The sequence below is a fragment of the Pantherophis guttatus genome, chromosome 1 (genome assembly GCF_059756535.1).
Source record: "Pantherophis guttatus breed Tessera chromosome 1, ASM5975653v1, whole genome shotgun sequence".
Taxonomy (NCBI): domain Eukaryota; kingdom Metazoa; phylum Chordata; class Lepidosauria; order Squamata; family Colubridae; genus Pantherophis; species Pantherophis guttatus.
The window spans coordinates 345,768,290-345,792,230 of NC_142063.1; the positions used below are offsets into that span (position 1 = coordinate 345,768,290).

General features: G+C 46.0%; 1 protein-coding gene across 1 annotated transcript; it reads left to right on the forward strand.

Moving 5' to 3' along the window:
* The first annotated feature begins 46 nt into the window (after positions 1-46).
* On the forward strand, positions 47-22,839 carry CTNS (cystinosin, lysosomal cystine transporter). Its single transcript, XM_060688486.2, has 11 exons — positions 47-281; positions 5,089-5,172; positions 8,133-8,220; positions 9,379-9,466; positions 12,640-12,743; positions 13,001-13,132; positions 14,716-14,815; positions 14,909-15,028; positions 15,975-16,145; positions 19,826-19,943; positions 22,129-22,839. The coding sequence occupies exons 1-11, from the start codon at positions 224-226 to the stop codon at positions 22,257-22,259; spliced, it is 1,194 nt and encodes a 397-aa protein (XP_060544469.2). The 5' UTR covers positions 47-223; the 3' UTR covers positions 22,260-22,839.
* The last annotated feature ends 1,102 nt before the right edge of the window (positions 22,840-23,941 follow it).

Genomic DNA, 23,941 nt, shown 5'->3' on the forward strand with positions numbered 1-23,941 from the left:
TGGGCGTGTCCTAGAGCTTTTAATCATTCCCCTCCTGGACTTCGTTAAACTGGGGAGGTTTCCCGGATCCTTCACGCGCATGCGCACGCGAGGCTCGTTGCCACGGAAACGACCACCCTTTTACCCACCCAAGATGGCCGCTACGGCAAGCGACAGGGAAAGGGGATGCCCGTCCGGTCATTATATAGCGCGGATCTCGTGAGCAAACGGCAAGAACGGAACGATGGGGACGGGGCGGGGAGTCACGTTCGCGGGATGGAGCAGCGGCGCTGCTTCTCCGGGTAAGTGGACGCCCCTTCCCTCGAGAGGCGGCGGGGACGGAGACGAAGCCCCGAGGCTTCATTTGAGCGGGACGGAGCGACCTGAACGGAGTGGGGAGTGAGGAGGACTACCGCTCCCAGCGTGCCCCGCGAAGCCTCATCGCGAGCTTCGACGGTTAAGCCCCCGCGTTGCATGATGGGGATTGTGGTTTTGGGAAGAGTAAGCCCCCCCATCGGTCTGTCTAAGCAGACCCTTCTCCAACTGGGCGCCCTCCTATACGATGGGAGTTGTAGTCCAGGAGGATAGGGGGTGACAAATGACGACACCCCCCCCCCGCATTAATTGTAGACATTTATGCCCCTTCTGGTTTGGAAGCCCCCCCCCAAATGTTCCCCTTCCTCTTAGAATGTCTGCCCCTCTTGAGTCATAGAGCCTCTGAGCATGGGCAGAGTTCATGGCTTCTCTGATATCGAGATTCCTGGGGTTTTGGGGGAGGGGGGAATGGGACCCAAAGGCGACCCATATGCCTTTGGACTACAGCTCCCATACTTTGTGGTGTAGACGTGGGATTTATAGCTCAGGACACTCATCTGGGGAACCTAATAAATCATCATTTTATTTTTTAAATTTGATTTATATGCCGCCCTTCTCCGGAGACTCAGGGCGGCTTACAATGCGCTAAGCAATAGCCTTCATCCTATTGCCCCCACAAACTGGGTCCTCAATTTACCTACCTTAGAAAGGATGGAAGGTTGAGTCAACCTTGAGCCTTGGTGAGATTCGAACTTACAGTAATTGCAGACAGCTGGTCTTAATCACAATGCTATCAGTCTGCTGAGCCACCAGGCCCAGTCCATCATCATCATCATCATTTTAAGGTACTTGGTTGCTACCTAGGATGCTGGCAGCAACCTGTATCAACCATTAGCACCAGTCAATGGTATTTGTGATGCATTTTTAAATGTTCAGTTTTCATGTTTAATGAATAAAAGAGATGATGATGATGATAATAATAATAGGAGGAGGAGGAGAAGAAGTAGTAGTAGTAGTGGAGAAGGAAGAGGAGGAAGAAGGAGAAGAAGGAGAAGGAGAAGGAGAAGGAGAAGGAGAAGAAGAAGAAGAAGAAGAAGAAGAAGAAGAAGAAGAAGAAGAAGAAGAAGAAGAAGAAGAAGAAGAAGAAACTTAGTTGATACCTAGGACGCTGGCAGCAATCCGTATCAACCATTAGCACCAGTCAATTGTATTTGTGATGCATTTTTGAATGTTCAGTTGACTGAGTTTCATGTTTAATGAATATGTAAATCATCATCATCAACAACAACTAACAATAGTGGTAACAACAGCTAGAGCATTTTCTGTAGTCTTTATCACTTATCCTTTTTTAAAAAAACATTAGGAACAGTTTGTTAATCACAGTGAAAATGTTTTTCAGACATTTATTTTCGAATGAGTAACTTGCTTCCTGCTTGGCAAACAAACTAGTTTCTTCTGCATTAGTAAGCATTTTTATTCTTATTACTTGGATAAAAACAGAAACAAACAGCAAAGAAAAAAGGAGGTCAAGAGGCAAGAATAGAATACATAATAGGTAATGATGTATATAGTGGTATATAATCCCCAATTCATCTGTTTTATTTACTGTATATCGACCCATCATGTAGAGGTGACTCTTATTGGTATTCATCTATTTAAACGTTTAAATGATATTTAAACATATATCTAATTAAAAATATTATTGCTGTATATAGCTATATACTGTACTGAACTGAGACGTAAGTGAGAATTCAGAAGGTGAGATTTAATGTACTGATTAAGAGAAAAGTAAATATATTTTTTTTCCTGGTTCCTATTTAAAAAAACATTTAAACAGCTGCTGTCTGGAGTGTCAGCTGGGTTCTGTTTTCCCAGCATGAATGGATAATAAATCACGCTGGAACGAGGAAGGCAATTTAGAAAAAGGTTAAATCATGGCCAAACTTTGTAAAAACTTTGGTCCAATTGCCCTAATCTAACCTTTAGATACCTTTGGCCTGGATGATTGAGTTTTCATTAGTATGAGAAAGGCAATTATTTTAGCTGTTTATTTCTGCAAAGGTGCCCTGAATAAAAGTTAATTCAGATATTTATACAAAAAGTTTTTTTTCTTTACATCCTGTCAATCCACCAGTAATGTGATTTCTCTCACAAGATTAGTGTTCACTAATATTTATTTATTTATTTATTTATTTATTTATTTATTTATTTATTTAGTTATTTAGTTATTTAGTTATTTAAATTTCTATACTGCCCTTCTCCCGAAGGACTCAGGGCGGTGAACAGCCACAGGATAAAACACATAAATACAAAAAATTTAAAATAGAATAAAAACGAATTAAATAATTTGGCTGAGCAAATTTAAAATACCCCATAATTTAAAAACAAATTAAAACAATTTAAAAAGGGGAGAAGATTTAGGCCAGGTCAGCTTGATGAAATAAAAAAGTCTTAAGCGCGCGACGGAAGGTGCGCAGATCCGGGATCCTCCGTATCTCCGGGGGGAGCTTGTTCCAGATCGTAGGTGCCTCCACAGAGAAGGCTCTCCCCCTGGGGGCCGCCAGTCGACATTGTTTGGCCGACGGCACCCGGAGCAGCCCCTCTCTATGGGAGCGTACTGGCCGGTGGGAGGCTATTGGTGGTAGCAGGCGGTCCCGTAGATAATCTTGGTTGATACTTTTGTCTTTTGTTCGTACAAGATAACAAAACCTCAATCCAATCTCGTTGTCAGATATCTTTTGTACAGAATACAGGATAACAGCGTTGAAAGGGATCTTGGAGGTCGTCTAGTCCAACCCTACTCCAACTACTCAAGAAACCCTTTTTCCTTTCTTCTTTCTTCTTTCTTCTGTCTCTTCCTTCTTTCCTTCCTTCCTTCCCTCCCTCCCTTCTTTCCTTCCTTCCTCCCTCGTTACCTGTGTCTTCTTTCCCTTTCTATCCATCATTCCTTTCTCAGAATAACAACAGGATTGGAAGGGACCTTAGAGGTCTTCTAGTCCAGCCCGCTGCTCAAACAGGAGACCCCAGTCCTATTCAATACATTAAAACTCAAGATTGTACATGGGATACATGTGGGATTGTAATCTAAATGTTTATTTATTTATTTTTTTACCTTAGCCATAGAGGTTTATGGATAAAACAGTTCTGTTGTGAGGTGACTGTTGGCTCCCACATTATATTGGGAGTTGGTCCCCACGGAAAGGGTTCGCAACTTGGGCGTCCTCCTGGATACATGGCTGTCTTTAGAAGAGCATATGACGGCCGTGGCGGCTTTTTATCAGGTTCTCCTGATACGCCAGTTGCGTCCCTTTCTTGATCGGGACTCCCTACGCACAGTCACTCAGGCACTCGTCACTTCCCGCCTGGACTACTGCAATGCTCTCTACATGGGGCTCCCCTTGAGGAGCACCCAGAGGCTCCAGTTGGTCCAGAATGCGGCCGCGCGGGGGATTATGGGAGCGACGGGGTGCTCCCATGTGACACCTCTCCTGCGTGAGCTGCACTGGCTCCCGGTGGTCTTCCGGGTGCGCTTCAAGGTGTTGGTGACCACCTTTAAAGCGCTCCATGGCTTAGGGCCGGGGTACTTACGAGACCGCCTTCTGCCACCAATAGCCTCCCACCGGCCAGTACGCTCCCACAGAGAGGGCCTCTTCAGGGTGCCGTCCGCCAGACAGTGTCGGCTGGCGACCCCCAGGGGGAGACCCTTCTCTGTGGCGGCACCCGTCCTCTGGAACTACCTGTCCCCAGAGATACGCACGATACCAGACCCCCGGATTTTTCGTCGGGCCCTGAAAACACACCTATTCCACCTAGCCGGGCTGGCTTGATCCCATCCCTTCGGTTTTAATTTGTAATTGGTTTTAATCCGGGTTGTTTTAAATGGATAGCCAAAATTATTTAATGTTTTTTAAATTGTTTTTAAATTTTATATGTTATGTTTTACCATGGCTGCTCACCGCCCTGAGTCCTTTTGGAGAAGGGCGGTATACAAATTAAATAAAATAAAAATAAAATAAATAATCAGATTTGTAAAAAGTTTCATGCAAGGAAACATTTCTAGAAAAGAGATTTGCTGTCTTCGAAATAGCAAACTTGGGGCCCTTTGCATTTGTTAATCACAAGAATATATCCGACTAGGGCAGCAGTCACCAACTGGTGGTCCGCAAGAAAAAATTTTTGGTCCGCAGAAAAATTATTTGCATTTTTTATATTGCACTAAATCGGGGGTCCTCAAACTACGGCTTTGCTGAGGAATTCTGGGAGTTGAAGTCCACAAGTCTTAAAGTTGCCAAGGTTGGAGACTCCCGACTTAACCCGTTTAACAGCTGCCATGATTCACTTAACAGCCACGGCAAGAAAAGCCGTAAAATGGGGCAAAGCTCACTTAACCACTGTCTCACTGAGCAACGTAAAAATTTGGGGCTCAATTACGGTCGCAAGTCGAGGACTACCTGAAATGGTTTTGATTTTCTTTTAGTTTTGAGCAGTCTGGGGACAGCTTTGCTCCTTTGGCAGTCCCATTTTTTTCGGGATCGATCGATCATCTTCAGATAAGGATTGATTGTCTTCGGAGAGTTGAAAAATTTCCCCCACTGAGGCGTCACAAGGGCAATTTTTTTCCATTGTAAAAACCACAGATAAGTTTATCATGTGATTATCCGCGAAGAGTCACAATTTGCTTTGGGTGATAACTGTATTTTTCATGGCAGCTTGGCGTCTTGAGGCTGGATTTTTTTGGGGGGTGGTTTTTCTTAGAAAAACTGAGAATTTCCTCTTTTGTGTTCTCTTTTGCAGCTGTCGGCTGTTTCGGCGCAATGGCGAATAGACTTGGCCTTTTCTCGCTGCTGTTTCTATCCTTCGTCTCGTTCGCAGCCTGCGGTAAGTGATTTTTGGCTTGCAAAATCAGAATTTTCCGGTTTCCTTTTTCAACCTGTTCAACATCTGCTTCCTGTTTTTTAAGAGGTGCTTTATAAGAGTTTTTCCGACTTAACCACTTTCAGCTGAGCGGACTTCAACCCCCAGAATTCCCCAGCCAGCAGAATTCTACCTATCTTAAAAAAAAAGGCATGCTGGCTGGGGAATTCTGGGAATTGAAGTCCGCCCACCTTAAAGCATGCTGCCTGTGGAATTCTGGGAGTTGGAGTCCCCCCCCCCAGGTTAAAGTTGCCATATTGGAAAAACTCGGCTGTAGATAAACCGGCTGGTTAAATTCATCTCTTCTTCCCTTTCCAGCACCTGCCCCCTATTTATGCATGCATGGATGCAAATGAGATATTTTTAAACTATATCCCTAAATCTAGAAAATTTGAGTATCTCCTTTCAGTGTTTATCTCTACATGGACTCTATAGCAAAGGGAGTCCGATCTGGGTAACATGAAGACCTGTAGACTTCAACTCCCACAATTCCCTAGCCAGCATCTTTATTCCTCCTCCCCTCCTCCTCCTCCTCCCTCCCTTTCTTCCTTCTCTCCTCCCTTTTTCCTTCTTTCTCATCACCTCCCTCCTTCCCCTTCCTTCCTTCTGGTCACGGTTCCAAGTAATAAATCCATTTCAAGCCACAATCCAAGGCAAGTAGATTCCTCAAAGAATAGCTTTCTTGGAACGATCATACTGGCACATATCTGGTGAAAACCCGACTCTGAAAAGTCCAGCGGTTTTTCACCTGATTAAAAGTTTTCCTCTCAACCCCAAACAGTCAGTCACATGGTCCAATCAATGCGCTGTCTGATGGTCTGGTGACATCATTCCTCCTTCCTCTGACCAGGTGCAAGAACGTCCTTGGTTCCCAAGAAGAAAGTATTTGGTTTCGACTACACAACCCCAGCTGTCTCTAATCCCCCCTCCCTATCCCTCAACTCCATTGTGGCAGCACTGAAGCTCCAAGATGGCTTCGGCCAGGCCAGCTTCAGGGTTGACTCCTTCCTTCCTTCCTTCCTTCCTTCCTTCCTTCCTTCCTTCCTTCCTTCCTTCCTTCCTTCCACTCATCCATCCTTCTTTCCTTTCCTTTCTTCTTTCTCCTTCTTTCTTTCCTTCTTCCTTCCTTCCTCTCCTTCCTTCCTTCCTCTCCTTCCATTATTCCTTTCATTCTTCTTTCCTTTCGTTTCTTCCTTCTTGTCCTTTCTTTCCTTCCTTCTTCCTTCCTTCCTCTTTCTTCCCTCTTCTACTTCTTTCTTTCCTTCTTCCTTCCTTCCTCTCCTTCCTCTTCTTTCTTTCCACTTTCGTCCCTCTTCTCCTTCTTTCTTTCCTTCTTCCTTCCTTTCTCTCCTTCCTTCCTTCCTTCCTCTCCTTCCTTCCATCCATCCTTCTTTCCTTTCCTTTCTTCCTTCTTGTCCTTTCTTTCCTTCTTCCTCCCTTCTTCTTTCTTCCCTCTTCTCCTTCTTTCTTTCATTCCTCCTTCTTCCTTCCTCTCCTTCCTTCCATCCATCCTTCTTTCCTTTCCTTTCTTCCTTCTTGTCCTTTCTTTCCTTCTTCCTCCCTTCTTCTTTCTTCCCTCTTCTCCTTCTTTCTTTCTTTCCTCCTTCTTCCTTCCTCTCCTTCCTTCCTTCCTTCTTTCTTCTCCTTCCATCCATCCATCCACCCATCTTGATTTGAAGTTGAAAATCCACACACCTTAAAGCTGCCAGCATTGGAAACCACTGGTCTAGATCAGGGATCTCCAACCTTGGCAAACTTTTAAGTCCTTGTGGACTTCAACTCCCAGAATCCCTCAACCAGCCATGAGGAATTCTGGGAGTAGAAGTCCTCCGATCTTAATGTCGTCACCCTTGGGCTGTAGTCAAAGAAAAGGTGACACGGAAAATTGGAGGTGTTTTTTTTTTTTTAATTTGATTTATATGCCGCCCTTCTCCGGAGACTCAGGGCGGCTTACAATGCGCTAAGCAATAGCCGTCATACTTTTTGTATATTTATACAAAGTCAGCTTATTGCCCCCACAATCTGGGTCCTCATTTAACCTACCTTAGAAAGGATGGAAGGCTGAGTCAACCTTGAGCCTGGTGAGATTCGAACCTGCAGTAATTGCAGGCAGCTGTGTTAATAACAGGGTGCTTTAGACCACTGTGCTACCAAAGCTCTTTTTTGGGGTGTGTTACACCCAAAGGGCAATCTCCTCCAGGCCTTGAGCTTAGATCTGGGGGGAAGCTCATGTGCCAGCCTCTTAAATGGACTGGATAATGTGGGTTCCACTCAGGGGTGAAATGCTTCCAGTTCGGACCGGATCGCCCGATCTGGTAGCAATGGAGGCGGGTGGTTCGGAGAACCGGTAGCAAAAATTCCTGCCCTAACCCCACCCCCCCATTGCCCTGCTGAGCCGTGCAATCATCAGAGGCTTTTTTTTATTTTTAAAAGCATTTTTTCTACAACCTCTTTGGCCGAAAAAAATGCTTTTAAAAGTAAAAAAAAAAAAAAAAGCCTCTGATGATCGCACGGCTCAGCTGGGATCATCAGAGGCTTTTAAAAGCATTTTTTCTACAACCTCTTCAGCCGAAGAAGTTGTAGACAAAATGTTTTTAAAAGGAAAAAAAGCCTCTGCCGATCAGGCAACTCAGCTGGGATCGTCAGAGGCTTTTAAAAGCATTTTTTCTACAACCTCTTCAGCCGAAGAGGAGGTAGAAAAAATGGTTTTAAAAGTTTTTTTTAAAAAAAAAGTTGGCCACGCCCACTCAGTCATATTATCCCCCCCCACCAAGCCACGCCCACAGAACCGGTAGTAACAAATTTTACATTTCACCACTGGTTCCACTGCTGCCAAATCAAAATATTCTTGTCCAAAACCAGGAATGTGGGATGGAAAGGGACTTCAAACTTTCCTGATGGTTTTTTTTTCCCCCTCTTCCCAGTTGAAAAAGATGTACCCCCTGCTATCTCTGCTCCTCAACAGGTTTCCCTAGAAAAGCACAGCGTGAAAAAAATCACACTCGCCTTCAGGTAAACCACCTCCGATATTTTGCACCTTCCACCTCAAGGTAAACACACCTGGGGGGGGGAGGGGGAACCCAGGAAGTGCTAAACAGGCAAGTCATTCGGGATGCAGTCACTCCCGGTGATAAAAATTCAATTTTCTTTGTTCTGTTGGGACTTTCCGTCTGGGCATGACTTGTAGGATGTGTTGTGGCCCGTACGCAGGCTGTGCAGCTAGTAGCTGATTCCGACAGTGAGGAGGCTGGTGTGGTGCTGCACCAGCAGCCTGTGCAGCTGGCACTCGAGTCGGACAATGAGGAGGCTGGAGAAGATGTGGTGCCAGAGGCAGGGATTCAGCCAGGGCCTTCAGAACCTCCAGAAGCTCCCATAAGTGAAGAGGAAGAAGAGGAGGAGCCTCTTCTCGATGCACGGGCGCGCAGAGCTGCCAAAAGGCAGAAGTGGCTCCTCAGGAGGAGGTCTCTTCGAGAGTAAGGCTTGGGGCTAATTGGCCACTCCCTTAGCCTATTTAAGGAGGAACACCGACTGAAGCAATTTGCAGGGAACAACTTCGTTCACATACCTTCCTGTCTTGTCTTGCTTATCTTATTAGCTTCCTGCAAATTGCTTCTGGGCATTCTGCCAACCATAGTAAGCTTTCAGTTATTATTCTTTGAATTCTTGGCGGCTGTTAATGCAATTAATTAACAGCCGTTGTTGTAAAAAAACTGGTTTATTTAGTAAATTAAGGTTTGAACGGACGTTGTGTGTGCTGCGTTCTTTGGGGTCCGTAGCTGGGGCAGAACAGGATGATGTTATCGTCAGCGATGGGTTTCGCATATTCTTACCACCAGTTCGCCCCGCGTGCGTGTGTGCCTTTCTGCACATGTTCTTTGCTTGCGCAATCACCTTCCGCGCATTCGCCCGGCCTCGAAAACGTGACTAAATAGAACGGCATTACATCCTATTTAGGACCTACCCGCAAGACTCCGCTACCGGTTTTCTCGAACTGGCTGAATACCACCTGTGGTTATCGTGCAGCCAACCCTAACTTTCACGTCGTCCCGGCCGGGAATAGCAAGGGCTGGGCCCATCAGCAGGGCTAGATGGCACCGGGGGGGGAGGCTGAGGGTGCCAATTCTCCCGGCTGCATCTATGCGGTTTTCCTTTTTCTTGATGCCCCTGCAGAGTTCCCCCCAATGAGACTTTGGCGGTAAGGTTCAACATGACCTATACGTCCAAGGAGAACATCACCATCGTTGAACTGCCCGACCAGGTAAGTGTTTAGATGTAGATTTGAGCTTGCTTGAATTGGATTCGACCAGTCAGTTCAGTCTGTTAACATTTTGCAATTTAGGTATAGGTCAGGAGTCAGCAATCTGAGGCTCTGGAGCCAGATGTGGCTCTTTCATCCCTCTGCTGCGGCTCCCCGTCACTCAAAATACGCGTCACAGCCACCAACGTGCAACACCCACCGGCACATGATTTATTGAGCTTTTCAACCCCCGGTCGTCCAACCATGGATAAATCCAAGACAAGAAAAGTTTCAGAAGAAAACAGAACGTTTAATTCAACTGCATATGCTAGTTTTGTGGCCACTCAAGAAATAGTCAGGCACGGGAAGGGTTTTGTGGCTCCCGGTGTTTTCTTTTCTGTGGGAAACGGGTCCAAATGGCTCTTTGAGTGTTTAAATTTGCAGACCCCTGGTATAGGTAGTCCTTGACTTACCCACCCATCTTTTCACTTAGTGGCCGGCTGAAGTTATAACGGCACAGTTACGACCATTTTTCCTACGTATGACTGTTGTAGCATCTCCCACAGTCATGTGATCAAAATTAGGATGCTTGGCAGCTGGCATGTACTTATGACAGTTGCAGCATCCCGGGGTGATCTGATCCATTTTAGCGACCTTCTGACAAGCAAAGCCAATAGAAAAGCCAGATTCGCTTAATAACCACGTTTCTAACTTAACGACTGCATTGGTTCACTTAACAACGCTGTGGTGAAAGGGGGCAAAGCGGGGGCAAAACTCACGTAACTGCTCTCTTGCATAGCAACAGAAATTTGGGGCTCCGTTGTGGTCAGAAGGTGAGGTCCACCTACAGTCCTCAACTTATGGCCGATCGCTTAGCAACCATTTGAAGTTTCAACGTTGCCCCCCCCATGCTCGCATGACACATTCTGGGATGCTCAGCAACTGACTCGCATCTAGGTCTGTCCGCAGCCAAATGACTATGATTGATGACAATTTTTTTCTGCAAATGGGCGTAGACTTCAGGTTTCCAGCACAAAAATAGCCCAAAGCAAATAATGGGTTTAACAACTGCAGCGTGCCACAACCACTGTGTTCACTTTATGACCATTGCAAAAAGATCGTAAAATTGGCTTTACAAACAAGCATTACTACTTACAGCTGTAATTGCCAGGCTCAATTACTGTCGTAACTTGTATATCTGTAGATCATATCTGACTACCTGTATATCTCTAGTCCTAACTCCAGAATGTCCGGCTTGAAGTGGGAAAAACTTTAGATCGGGGTCTCCAAATTTGGCATGCTTTAAGATGGGTGGACTCCAACTCCCAGAATTCCCCAGCCAGCATGCTTTAAGTTGTGGACTTCCACTCCCAGAATTCCCCAACCAGCATGCTTTAAGATAGACGGACTTCCACTCCCAGAATCCCCCAGCCAGCCATGCTTTAAGATGGGGGGACTTCCACTCCCAGAATCCCCCAGTCAGCATGCTTTAAGAGGGGTGGACTTCCACTCCCAGAACCCCCCAGCCAGCCATGCTTTAAGAGGGGTGGACTTCCACTCCCAGAATCCCCCAGCCAGCCATGCTTTAAGAGGGGTGGGCTTCCACTCCCAGAATCCCCCAGCCAGCATGCTTTAAGAGGGGTGGACTTCCACTCCCAGAATCCCCCAGCCAGCCATGCTTTAAGAGGGGTGGACTTCCACTCCCAGAATCCCCCAGCCAGCATGCTTTAAGAGGGGTGGACTTCCACTCCCAGAATTCCCCAACCAGCATGCTTTAAGATAGACGGACTTCCACTCCCAGAATCCCCCAGACAGCATGCTTTAAGATGGGGGGACTTCCACTCCCAGAATCCCCCAGTCAGCATGCTTTAAGAGGGGTGGACTTCCACTCCCAGAACCCCCCAGCCAGCCATGCTTTAAGAGGGGTGGACTTCCACTCCCAGAATCCCCCAGCCAGCCATGCTTTAAGAAGGGTGGACTTCCACTCCCAGAATTCCCCAGCCAGCAATGCTTTAAGAGGGATGAACTTCCACTCCCAGAATCCCCCAGCCAGCATGCTTTAAGAGGGGTGGACTTCCACTCCCAGAATCCCCGAGCCAGCCATGCTTTAAGAGGGGTGGACTTCCACTCCCAGAATCCCCCAGCCAGAATGCTTTAAGAGGGGTGGACTTCAACTCCCAGAATTCCCCAGCCGGCAATGCTTTAAGAGGGGTGGACTTCAACTCCCAGAATTCCCCAGCCGGCAATGCTTTAAGAGGGGTGGACTTCCACTCCCAGAATCCCCCAGCCAGCCATGCTTTAAGAGGGGTGGACTTCCACTCCCAGAATCCCCCAGCCAGCATGCTTTAAGAGGGGTGGACTTCCACTCCCAGAATTCCCCAACCAGCATGCTTTAAGAGGGGTGGACTTCCACTCCCAGAATCCCCCAGACAGCATGCTTTAAGATGGGGGGACTTCCACTCCCAGAATCCCCCAGTCAGCATGCTTTAAGAGGGGTGGACTTCCACTCCCAGAACCCCCCAGCCAGCCATGCTTTAAGAGGGGTGGACTTCCACTCCCAGAATCCCCCAGCCAGCCATGCTTTAAGAAGGGTGGACTTCCACTCCCAGAATTCCCCAGCCAGCAATGCTTTAAGAGGGATGAACTTCCACTCCCAGAATCCCCCAGCCAGCATGCTTTAAGAGGGGTGGACTTCCACTCCCAGAATCCCCCAGCCAGCCATGCTTTAAGAGGGGTGGACTTCCACTCCCAGAATCCCCCAGCCGGCAATGCTTTAAGAGGGGTGGACTTCCACTCCCATAATTCCCCAGCCAGAATGCTTTAAGAGGGGTGGACTTCCACTCCCAGAATTCCCCAGCCAGCAATGCTTTAAGAGGGATGAACTTCCACTCCCAGAATCCCCCAGCCAGCATGCTTTAAGAGAGGTGGACTTCGACTCCCAGAATCCCCCAGCCAGCATGCTTTAAGAGGGGTGGGCTTCCACTCCCAGAATTCCCCAGTTTGAAGCATGGCTGGCCAGGGAATTCTGGAAGTTGAAATCCACCCATTGTTAAAATTGCCAAGGTTGAAAAACTTTTAAGCCCCAAGACAAGGTGGAGTCAGTATCCATCTGGATATTGACATCCATCTGGCCACACGCCCATCCCTTGAATCTTATTGGCAGTTCATATATTTTATGTCTCCATCCCTGACAGGTCATCATTGCAGCAGGCCAAAAGGAGGCACATTTCCTTGTGAAAGCTAAAGAGGTCGGGCAGGTGACGGTCTATCTACAAGTGAACGCATCCCACGACAGAGGGTAAGCGCCCATCCTGAACCATGTTCAGCCGGTGATTCTATTCATCGAGATGTAGTTTCACTTAGTGGCCATTTCCCCTTCTCTACTCCAGACGCTTTAGACATCCGCCTCCAACTGAGGCTGTGTTGTGTCTGTGGGCGCCAGTGGTGGAATTGCAGGAGGAGAAGCAGAAGAGCCCGGAGGGCGGCGTCAAGCAAGTCATCAGCCTAGAATCGTTACGTTCCCACAAACATAACCTCTCCCTCGTTCCTTTGCAGGCCCAGAATCCGGTTCCTTGTGATCCATAGCAAGGCCATAAACATTGTGGACCAAGTGATCGGTTGGATCTATTTCCTAGCCTGGTCGGTTTCCTTCTACCCTCAGGTGTATGAGAATTGGAGACGCAAAAGGTAAAAGACACGACGATCCTCATTTACCGTCCTCTGGAAGCTGCCAGTGTTAACCTGCGAGATGGCATTGAGAAGGCGCAGCAGCGGTTGGCACGGCGCATGCGTGTGTGACACCCCCCTCGCGCCCTGTTTTGGGCTAGCGGGCCTCTCTGCAGCCTTCTGGGGCCCAAACTGGGCCACGGGGGGGGCACCGCACCCTCCCCGCGCTCCCCCGGTGCATGCACCCACAACCCCTCCATCCCCGTGTGCACGCACACGCGTCTCCCACGTGTGCCCTGCACATGCGCAGCAGAGACCTGAAAATCAGCTGGCCGGCGGGAGGCGCGTGCGGTGGATCTGAGCTGGAGCGACGGCTTGCATGCCCGCCGAGAGGGCTCTGCGTGCCACAGGTTCACCATCACAGTCTTAAAGCATGCAGGCGGGGGAATTCTGGGAGTTGAAGTCCAGCCATCTTTTATTTTCTTTTATATTCTTTTATTATTCTTTTCTTTTATTTTCTTTTATTATAATTTTATTATTATTATTATTTTATTTTATTTTACTTTACTTTTTATTTTATTTTATATTTTATGTTTTATATTTTATTTTATATTTTATTTTATTTTATTATAATTTTATTATTTTTATTTTATTTTACTTTACTTTTTATTTTATTTTATTTATTTTATATTTTTTATTTTATTTTATTTTACTTTACTTATTTTATTTTTTATTTTATTTTATATTTTATGTTTTATTTTATGTTTTACATTTTATATTTTATATTTTATATTTTATATTTTATTTTATTTATTTTATTTTATTATAATTTTATTATTTTATTTTATTATTTTATTTTACTTTACTTTTTATTTTATTTTATTTTATATTTTATTTTATATTTTATTTATTTTATTTTATTATAATTTTATTATTTTTATTTTATTTTACTTTACTTTTTATTTTATTTTATTTATTTTATATTTTTTATTTTATTTTACTTTACTTATTTTATTTTTTATTTTATTTTATATTTTATGTTTTACATTTTATATTTTATATTTTATATTTTATTTTATTATAATTTTATTATTTTTATTTTATTTTACTTTACTTTTTATTTTATTTTATTTTATATTTTATTTTATGTTTTATTTTATTTTACTTTATTTTATTTTACTTTATTTCATTTCATTGAAAGGACAGTGCCATGTCAGGATAACAATGCCCATAAAGCACAACCAGAGAGAGATCAATGATAAATAACATACGTGCTAATGACTATAATTGTACTATGTTAACAGTAATTGCAACAATACAAACCCCCCCCCCCCCCAAAAAAAAAAAAAAAAAGGAAATAAAAGGAAATTTTTAAGCCCAGCCATCTTAAAGTACGCTGGCTGGGGAAATTCTGGGAATTGAATTCCGCTTATTTTAAAATTTTCCAAAGTTGGAACACAGTGGCCTAGAACTGGATTTTCCCAGCTCACTGACAATTATGATCACAAAATGCTGAGTTTAGTGCATTCGTGAAGTTCCTGAAATTAGCTAAGTTCCTCCCACAACTCTTCTTCTCAAACTTATTCATCCGTTCCTTTCGCCAGCGTTGTGGGACTCAGTTTCGATTTCATCGCTCTGAACCTGACCGGCTTCATTGCCTACAGCGTCTTCAACATCGGACTCTTTTGGATTGTCCCCATAAAGGTACCCAGAAGGTCCCGCCTTCTTCTCTGGCTGGGTGTCATCCGTCAACTTGGGGCACCAATTCTGGTGTAACCTCTTGGCCTTCTTCCACAGGAGCAGTTCCTGCACCGGTATCCCAATGGCGTGAATCCCGTAGCCAGCAATGATGTGTTTTTCAGCCTCCACGCGGTGGCCATCACTCTGTTCACCATCTTCCAGTGCTTAATCTATGAGGTAGGTGCACTGATGGTGTTGCCTAGTTGGGTCATGAAACAACCAAGTTCAGAGAGCACCAAGGACCCTATGTCTGTCTGTCTGCCTCTATCTATCTATCTATCTATCTATCTATCTATCTATCTATCTATCTATCTATCTATCATCTCTCTACCTACCTACCTCTCTCTCTGTCCGTCCGTCCATCCATCCATCCATCCATCCATCTCTCTCTCTATCTATCTTCTATCTACCATCTACCTACCTACCGCTGTCTCTGTCCATCCATCCATCCATCTATCTCTCTCTATCGATCTATTTACCTATCTCTCTCTCTCTCTCTTCTACCATCTACCTACCTCTCTCTCTATCCGTCCATCCATCCATCCCTCCATCTCTCTTTCGATCTATCTATCTTCTATCTACCATCTACCTACCTACCTGCCTACCTCTCTCTCTCTCCATCCATCCATCTCTCTCTCTCTCTCTCTTGATCCATCCATCCATCATCTATCTATCTATCTATCTATCTATCTATCTATCTATCTATCTATCTATCTATCTATCGTCTATCTATCTATGAGCTGTGGTGGCACAGTGGTTAGAACGCAGTACTGCAGGCTATTTGAAATTTGGCAGTTCAAATCTCACCATATTCAAGGTTGACTCAGCCTTCCATCCTTCCAAAGAAGCTGACTCTGTCAACCGCTTAGAGAGGGCTGTAAAAGCACTGCGAAGTGGTATATGAGTCTACATGCTATTGCATGATTTTACTCAAATTCAGCAAAACCGTTTGGCAGACTAAGAACATTCCTCTGGCCACGGGCCGCCCAGCGTCAAATTCTTTTGCCACCCTTGAGTTGACCGGTGAATTCCTTGCATTTATGCCCACTGGAATCCGATTTCTGAGGCCGAATTCTCACTATAGACAATGTTAACACTCACTCTCTCTTTACTTCCCCTGCAGAGAGGGACTCAGAAGGTTTCTCGAGTCGCCATTGCGTGCCTGGTGGCAGCGTGGCTGTTCGTCTTCTCCACTTTGGCCGTGACGGTCGCCCAAGAGATCACCTGGTTGCAATTCTTGTTTTATTTCTCCTACATCAAGCTGGCAATCACGCTCATCAAATACTTCCCTCAGGTGAGCGAAGGAAGGATCGGTTTTCAATTACCGTTTCCCCCGAAAATAAGACCGGGCTTTATATTAATTTTTGCTCCAAAAGATGCATTTATTTATTTATTATTTAAATTTATATACCGCCCTTCTCCCGAAGGACTCAGGGCGGTGTACAGCCAAAAATAAAAACATAAAAATATAAAATTTAAAACAGTATAAAAGTATATTAAACAAATTTGGTCCATATTGATTACAAAAACCCTCTTTTTTAAAAAAATGAATTAAAAACAATTAAAAGAGCTACGCCAGCCCGGCTTGCTGGAATAGAAAACTTTTGAGGGCACGGCGGAAGGTGCGTAGATCTGGGATCCTTTGTATCTCCGGGGGCAGCTGGTTCCAAAGGGCAGGTGCCCCCACAGAGAAGGCTCTTCCCCTGGGGGCTGCTAATCGACATTGTTTGACCAACAGCACCCTGAGGAGCCCCTCTCTGTGGGAGCCTACTGGCCGGTGGGAGGCTATCGGTGGCAGAAGGCGGTCTTGTAGATACTCAGGTCCTAAGCCATGGAGCGCTCTAAAGATGGTAACCAAGACCTTGAAGCGCACCCGGAAGACTACCTGGAGCCAGTGCAGCTCGCGCAGGAGAGGTGTTACATGGGAGCGCCACGTCGCTCCCACAATCACCCGCGCGGCCGCATTCTGGACCAGTTGGAGCCTCCGGGTGCTCTTCAAGGGGAGCCCCATGTAGAGAGCATTACGGTAGTCCAGGCGGGAAGTGACAAGGGCATGAGTGATCGTGCGCAAGGAGTCCCAGGCATTAGGACTTATTTTCTGGTTAGGTCTTATTTTGGGGGAAATATGGTACTAAATCAGTGAGGGCTAAACTTTTTGCCATCGCGTGCGAAAAGCGGGGGGTGAGGGGGGGGACACACACGCATGTTTGCCCGCATCCATAATTCTATGCGCCCCGCCCCTCCCTCATGCTCCCCCTGCTTTTGGCACGTGATGGCACGGTGCGCCCAGTAGGCCCATTTTTCGCTCTCCCCAGGCTCCAGAGCCTTTCTAGGAGCCTGGGGAGGGCAAAAACAGCCTTCCCAACTCTCCCTAGAGGCCCTCCGGAGGCTGGAAACAGCGTGTTTCCTGACTTCTGGTGGGCCAAGAAGGCCCGAAAATCAACTGGCCGGCGCACGCATGTGTGCCGGAGCTGAGCTCACGTGCCCACCGATATGGCTCTACGTGCCACCTGTGGCACAAGTGCCATAGGTTTGCCATCACGGTACTAAATGCACCATCTGGCTAACAATCTTAACTGGGGCTTATTTTGGGGAAAGGGCTTATATTACGAGCATCCTGAAAAATCATGGCTAGGACTTATTTTCCGGTTGGATCTTATTTTCAGGGAAACAGGATACTTCGCCGAAAAGCTTAGATTTTTCCCGATTCTCTTCCGCTGTGGACTCCGCGGTCCACACCGGAAAAGGGTACAGGTGGCCCTCAACTTACAATCACAAGTGAGCCCCAAATTTCCGCGCCTCAGCAAGACGGCCGTTAAGCGAGTTTTTGCCCCATTTTACGACCTGTCTTGCCGCAGCTGTTAAGCGAATGACTGCCGTTGTTCAGTTAGCAACACGGTTGTTAAGTGAATCTGGCTTCCCCATTGACTTTGCTTGTCAGAAGGTCGCAAAAGGGGATCACATGACCCTTCCCGTCGTAAATATGAGTCAGTTGCCAGAAGTCCAAATTTTGATGATGAGACCATGAAGACGCTGGTAGTCCTTGACATACAACCTTCGATTTAGTGACCGTTCAGTTACAATGGCACTTAAAAAATGATCTGTCGTTGTTTTTCATACGACTGGCAGCATCCCCACGAACACATAATCAAAATTTGTACGCTTGGCAACTGGTTCATATTTATGACGGTTGCAATGTGCCGGGTATCATTTTGCGACTTTTTGGCGCAATGCAACGTCAACAGGGAAGCCAGATTCACTTAACAACCGTGTTACTAACTGTGGTGGCGCAGTGGTTAGAATGTAGTATTGCAGGCTAAACTCTGCCCACAGCCCGAAAGTTCGATCCTGACTGGTTCAAGGTGGACTCAGCCTTCCATCCTTGCGAGGTCAGTAAAATGAGGACCCAGATTGTTGGGGGCAAAATGCTGACTCTAGAAACCTCTTAGGGAGGGCTGTAAAAGCACTGTGAAGCGGTATATGCTGTTGCTTGGGAAGGAAGGAAGAAAGGAAAGGAAGGAAGGAGGGAAGGAGAGAGGGATGGAGGGAAGGGAAGGAAGGGAGGGAGGGAGAGAGGGAGGGAAGGAAGGGAAGAAAGAAAGAAGGGAGGGAGAGAGGAAGGGAAGGAAGAAAGGAAAGGAAGGAAGAAGGAAGGGAGGGAGAGAGAGGGAGGGAAGGAAGGAAGAAAGGAAAGGAAGGGAAGAAAGAAAGGAGGGAGAGAGGAAGGGAGGGAAGGAAGAAAGGAGGGAGGGAAGGAAGGAGGGAGAGAGGGAGGGAAGGAAGGAAGGAAAGGAAGGAGAGAGGGAGAGATGGAGGGAAGGAAGGAAGGAAGGAGGGAGAGAGAGGGAAGGAAAGGAAGGAGGGAGGGAAGGAAGGAAAGGAGGGAGGGAGAGAGGGAGGGAGGGAAGAAAGGAAAGGAAGGAAGAAAGGAAGGGAGGGAGGGAGAGGGAGGGAAGGAAGGAAGGAAGGAAGGAAAGGAAGAAAGAAAGGAGGGAGAGAGGGAGGGAAGGAAGGAAGGAGGGAGGGAGAGAGGGAGGGAGGGAAGGGAAGGAAGGGAGGGAGGGAGAGGGAGGGAAGGAAGGGAAGAAAGAAAGAAGGGAGGGAGAGAGGAAGGGAAGGAAGAAAGGAAAGGAAGGAAGAAGGAAGGGAGGGAGAGAGGGAGGGAAGGAAGGAAGAAAGGAAAGGAAGGGAAGAAAGAAAGGAGGGAGAGAGGAAGGGAGGGAAGGAAGAAAGGAAGGAGGGAGGGAAGGAAGGAGGGAGAGAGGGAGGGAAGGAAGGAAGGAAAGGAAGGAGAGAGGGAGAGATGGAGGGAAGGAAGGAAGGAGGGAGAGAGAGGGAAGGAAAGGAAGGAGGGAGGGAAGGAAGGAAAGGAGGGAGGGAGAGAGGAAGGGAGGGAAGAAAGGAAAGGAAGGAAGAAAGGGAGGGAGAGGGAGGGAAGGAAGGAAGGAAAGGAAGAAAGAAAGGAGGGAGAGAGGGAGGGAAGGAAGAAAGGAAGGAGGGAGGGAAGGAAGAAAGGGAAGGAAGGAGGGAAGGAAGGAAGGAAGGAGGGAGGGAAGGAAGAAAGGGAAGGAAGGAGGGAAGGAAGGAAGGAGGGAGGGAAGGAAGGAGGGAGAGAGGGAGGGAAGGATGGAAGAAAGAAAGGGAGGGAAGGAAGGAAGAAAGGGAAGGAAGGAAGGAGGGAGGGAGAGAGGGAGGGAAGGAAGGAAGGGCTATTGCTACTAATTTAACTGTCATTCACTTAACAACTTTGGCAAGAAAGGTGGTCAAATGAGGCAAAACTCAGGAACTGTCTCACTTAACAATGGAAATTTTGGGCTCAGTTGTGGTTGTAAGTGAAGGATTTTACCTGTGGCTCTTTTCTCTCGGACGCACTGTGCGATATTGAGAAAGGAGAAGATGCTAATTTGTTTTGAGGTCTTGATTGTGGAAGAGCTGTTCTTTTCCTACTTACCCAGCATCCTGGTCTTTTTTTAGGCCTACCTAAACTTCCGCCGGAAGAGCACCATGGGCTGGAGTATTGGCAACGTCCTGCTGGACTTCACCGGAGGTGCCTTCAGTCTCATCCAGATGTTTCTACAATCCTACAACAACGGTAAGAGCGGCCCGTTGGGTCAGACCAGTGGGAGAAGGTGGCATACAGCTAGTCCTCGATTTATGTCCATCATTGAGCCCAAAATTCTATTATTAAGAGGCAGTGAAGTTTGTTTTGCCTCATTTTACGACCTTTCTTACCACCGTTCTTAAGTGAATCACTGCAGTTGTTTTAAGTTAGTAACACGGCTGTTCAGTGAATTTGGCTCCCCCATGGACTTGGCTTGTCAGAGAAGGTCGCAAAATGGGATCCTCTGACCCCCGGGACACTGCAACTGACTCACTTAACAACCACCTTGCTTAACAATGGAAATTCTGTTCTCAATTCCAGTTGTAAGTTGAGGACAATCTGTACTATTTGGTGATGGATTAATCATGCTTGGAAATTCCACAGGGGAATTCCACGTCATAAATACGAACCAGTTGCCAATTGTCTGATTTTAATCATGTGACCAGGGGGATGCTGCAATGGTCATAAGTGAGAAGATAGGATAGGATAGGATAGGATAGGATAGGATAGGATAGGATAGGATAGGATAGAATAGAATAGAATAGAATAGAATAGAATAGAATAGAATAGAATAGAATAGAATAGAAAATATGGAATGGAATAGAGTAGAGTAGAGTAGAGTAGAATAGAATAGAATAGAATAGAATAGAATAGAATAGAATAGAATAGAATAGAATAGAATAGAATAGAATAGAATAGAATAGAATAGAATAGAATAGAATGGCCAAGTGTGATTGGGCACACAAGGAATTTGTCTTTGGTGCATACGCTCTCAGTGTACATAAAAGAAAAGATACGGTCATCAAGAATCATAAGGCACAACACTTAATGAAAACTGCTCATAAGTGACTTTTTCCAGGGCAGCTGTAAGTTGTAGTTTGAACGGCCACTAAATGAATGGTTTTAAGTTGAGAACTATCTGTACTTTGCAGGGCTACTACAGGTAGTTGACTTACAGCCACAACTGAGCCCAAAATTTCTATTGTGAAGTGAGACATTTGTTAAGTGAGTTTTGCCCCATTTTACATCTTTTTTTTTTTGCCACAGTTCTAAAGTGAATTGCTACAGTTGTTAAGTGAATCACACAGTTGTTAAGTGAATCTGGCTCCCCCATTGACTTTGCTTGTCAGAAGGTCGCAGAAAGGGATCACATGACCCCGGGGCACAACAACAGTCATAAATATGAATCAGTTGCCAAGTGTCTGAATTTCGATCACGTGACCAGGGGGATGCTGCAAAGGTTGTAACTGTGAAAAACGGTCATAAGTCGCATTTTTCAGTGCCGTTGTAACTTTGAACGATCACTAAATGAACTGTTGTAAGTCGAGGGCTACCTGTATGCGCCTAACAAGAGCTACCCTTAATCCCTATTCACTGCATAGATAGATTGTCCTTAATTTATGGCCGTAGTCAGGACCAGAAATTACATTACTAAGTAAGGCATGCCCAATTTTACAACCTTTTTTTTTGTGGTTGTAAACAGTTTTGGTTGATTGTTCAGAGCGTGCTGGCTCCTGCATGATTCAATCTGAGCTGTGATTGGTTGCTATGATTGTGGAGGGGGTGTTTCCCTTTCTTCCCCACCTTTTTCTTTTGTGTGCCATTGCTTTGTGATTTATCTCACAATGTGTCTGCTGTGTCGATTTACCTCAGGATGCTCCTGCTGCGCTGATTTACCTCAGGATGCTCCTGCTGCGCTGATTTACCTCAGGATGCTCCTGCTGCGCTGATTTACCTCAGGATGCTCCTGCTGCGCTGATTTACCTCAGGATGCTCCTGCTGCGCTGATTTACCTCAGGATGCTCCTGTTGTGTCGAATTACCTCAGGATGCTCCTGCTGTGCTGATTTATCTCAGGATGTTCCTCCTGTGTTGATTTACCTCAGGATGCCCTTGTTTGCCTGACTATCTAGTTTTCTGTATATAGATGCAAAATATATTTTTCTATATAAAACTACGAGTTCGTGTCAGCGTCTCTGATTCCATTTAGATACCTGCTGCGCAATTTTCTTACAAAATTGTACAAACTCTTCAGTAAAATGCCAAAAACTTTTCATTCCATTGTGAATTATAAACGGGAAAAATCTATTTATGCTTTTCCAAGTATTTATTAGTCTCTATCGGTCAACCTACCAGTTCTTGTAAGCCTTCATTGTCTCTTTCTTCTTATTTTTCAGATGAATGGAAGCTGATTTTTGGAGACCCCACCAAATTTGGCCTCGGCCTCTTTTCCATCGTCTTCGACATTGTCTTTATGATCCAACATTACTGCTTGTATCGCCACCAAAATTACGAAGGGTTTGAGTAGATCAGTAGCCTATCTGAGTGCGTCCATTGCACTGAGAAGCCTTACTCCAAAGAAACCAGGACTGGCAAAATTGGTACAACTCAAGTTTCCACGCCACTTTAATTGCACCAAACCTACTCGGCCCTCTTGCGCCTTTGCGCCTCTCAATCCACCAGTGCGGCCTTGTCAAAGTCATCCTCCCGATTTTCTCGGATGCAAAGTCCTCAAAAGCTTCCGAAGAAGTCGTCATTTGCAAGAGAAGCAGAGATGCTCTTGTTTTGCCCTCCAATTTCTTACAGGAACCCTACATTGAAGGCATCTTGGCCAGGAAGAACCTGCTTTAGGAGTTTGGTTAGTTACAAGGAAAGGAAAAAACGGTTGTCATCGGAAGCTTTAAATCGGTTAAACTTGGAAGACAGCTTGTGTGACTTTGGGTCCCACTTTCTCTTGCACATGGGGAGAAATGGTTGGAGGATGTTGGACTACCTCGAAAAGCTTTACGTTGGAGTCAAGAACAATGCATTGAAAAATCTCTTGTAAGAACTTTTGTGTGAAAGGACTGAATATAGGGGTCGTGATTATTAAAGCTTTTCTAACAGGTTGTGGATGGCTTCCTTGTGGTTGCTTGACGAAGGCTCCTTTCAAAAGTCCTGTTGTGGTTGGCCAAGGTTTCAAGGGGTTCAGGACACCCGAGGGAGATTGTGGGTCCCTCTGGAAGGGATCGCGGAGCCCCATCTGCAACTATGACACTGTTGTGACCTAGGCTCACTTAGTCATTACAAGACACAATTAGTCCCCAACAAATTATTTTATTGTAACAGGTGAGAATTACTTCATTCCCAGTTTAGTCCAAATTAATTGCAAAACAAGTCTTTCAGAATAAGTCCTTTGGGCTTATCACAAACCTTTATCTTCTTTGGCACGCTGCCAAAGGCCTTTCTTGGCAAAGCCCCACAAAGTCCCGAAACGAGACACCAACTGGAAACAGATTTAGCAATGTTGCTTTCCTACAAAGAGCCCAAGAGCCTTTGCTGCTCTTTTAAGCCTTATAGGAGGGGCCAGTCATCTCCTGGCCTTACTCCCAAGTTGTCCCTTTTGCTTTAGCTGCTCTTGCCTTCTGGCAGCTCTGTGCATGCATGCACTAGGAACAGGCTCTCCTGTTCCTCTGCCTCTCTGCTGTCCGACTCTGGAGGCTCCGGAGTCCGCGCATCACTCCCAGATGGCCCTGGCCCCGTCTCTGCCTCCAATGCAGAGCCCTCATCCAGGGCTTCCCCAGACTCCAGGACTGGCCCATGGTCCTCCCCGGCCTCCTCACTGTCCGACTCCGCTGCCAGCTCCGCAGGCTGCTGGTGGACCACAACAGACAGGCCTATGGTTGGATTTCCGTAAGACCTTGTTTATCTGACCGGGATTGAAGACAAAGGGATCTGCTCCTTCTCCATTTAAATTGAACTGAGGGGGCTACTTTTCAGGAGGAGGGTGCTGCAATTTGGGGGGTCCTTAGTGCTCTCGGAGCTTGGTTATTTTTCTTGCAGACGTTTCATTACCTAACTAGGTAACATCATTGGTGCTAGAAGGAAGAGGGGTTTGCTGATTTTAGATAGTGGCTTGCCGTGTCAGTGATAGTGGGAGTCGTAAAAGGGTCGTAAAATCAGTCGCCACTCACTTAACTACTGCCTGGCTTAGCAACAGAAACTCTTGAT

Coding starts and splice junctions, on each gene's coding strand:
- CTNS (XM_060688486.2), top strand. CDS start 224: ATGGGGACGGGGCGGGGAGTCACGTTCGCGGGATGGAGCAGCGGCGCT. Junction 12,744..13,000: donor AACGCATCCCACGACAGAGG/GTAAGCGCCCAT, acceptor GTTCCTTTGCAG/GCCCAGAATCCGGTTCCTTG. Junction 14,816..14,908: donor TTTGGATTGTCCCCATAAAG/GTACCCAGAAGG, acceptor CTTCTTCCACAG/GAGCAGTTCCTGCACCGGTA.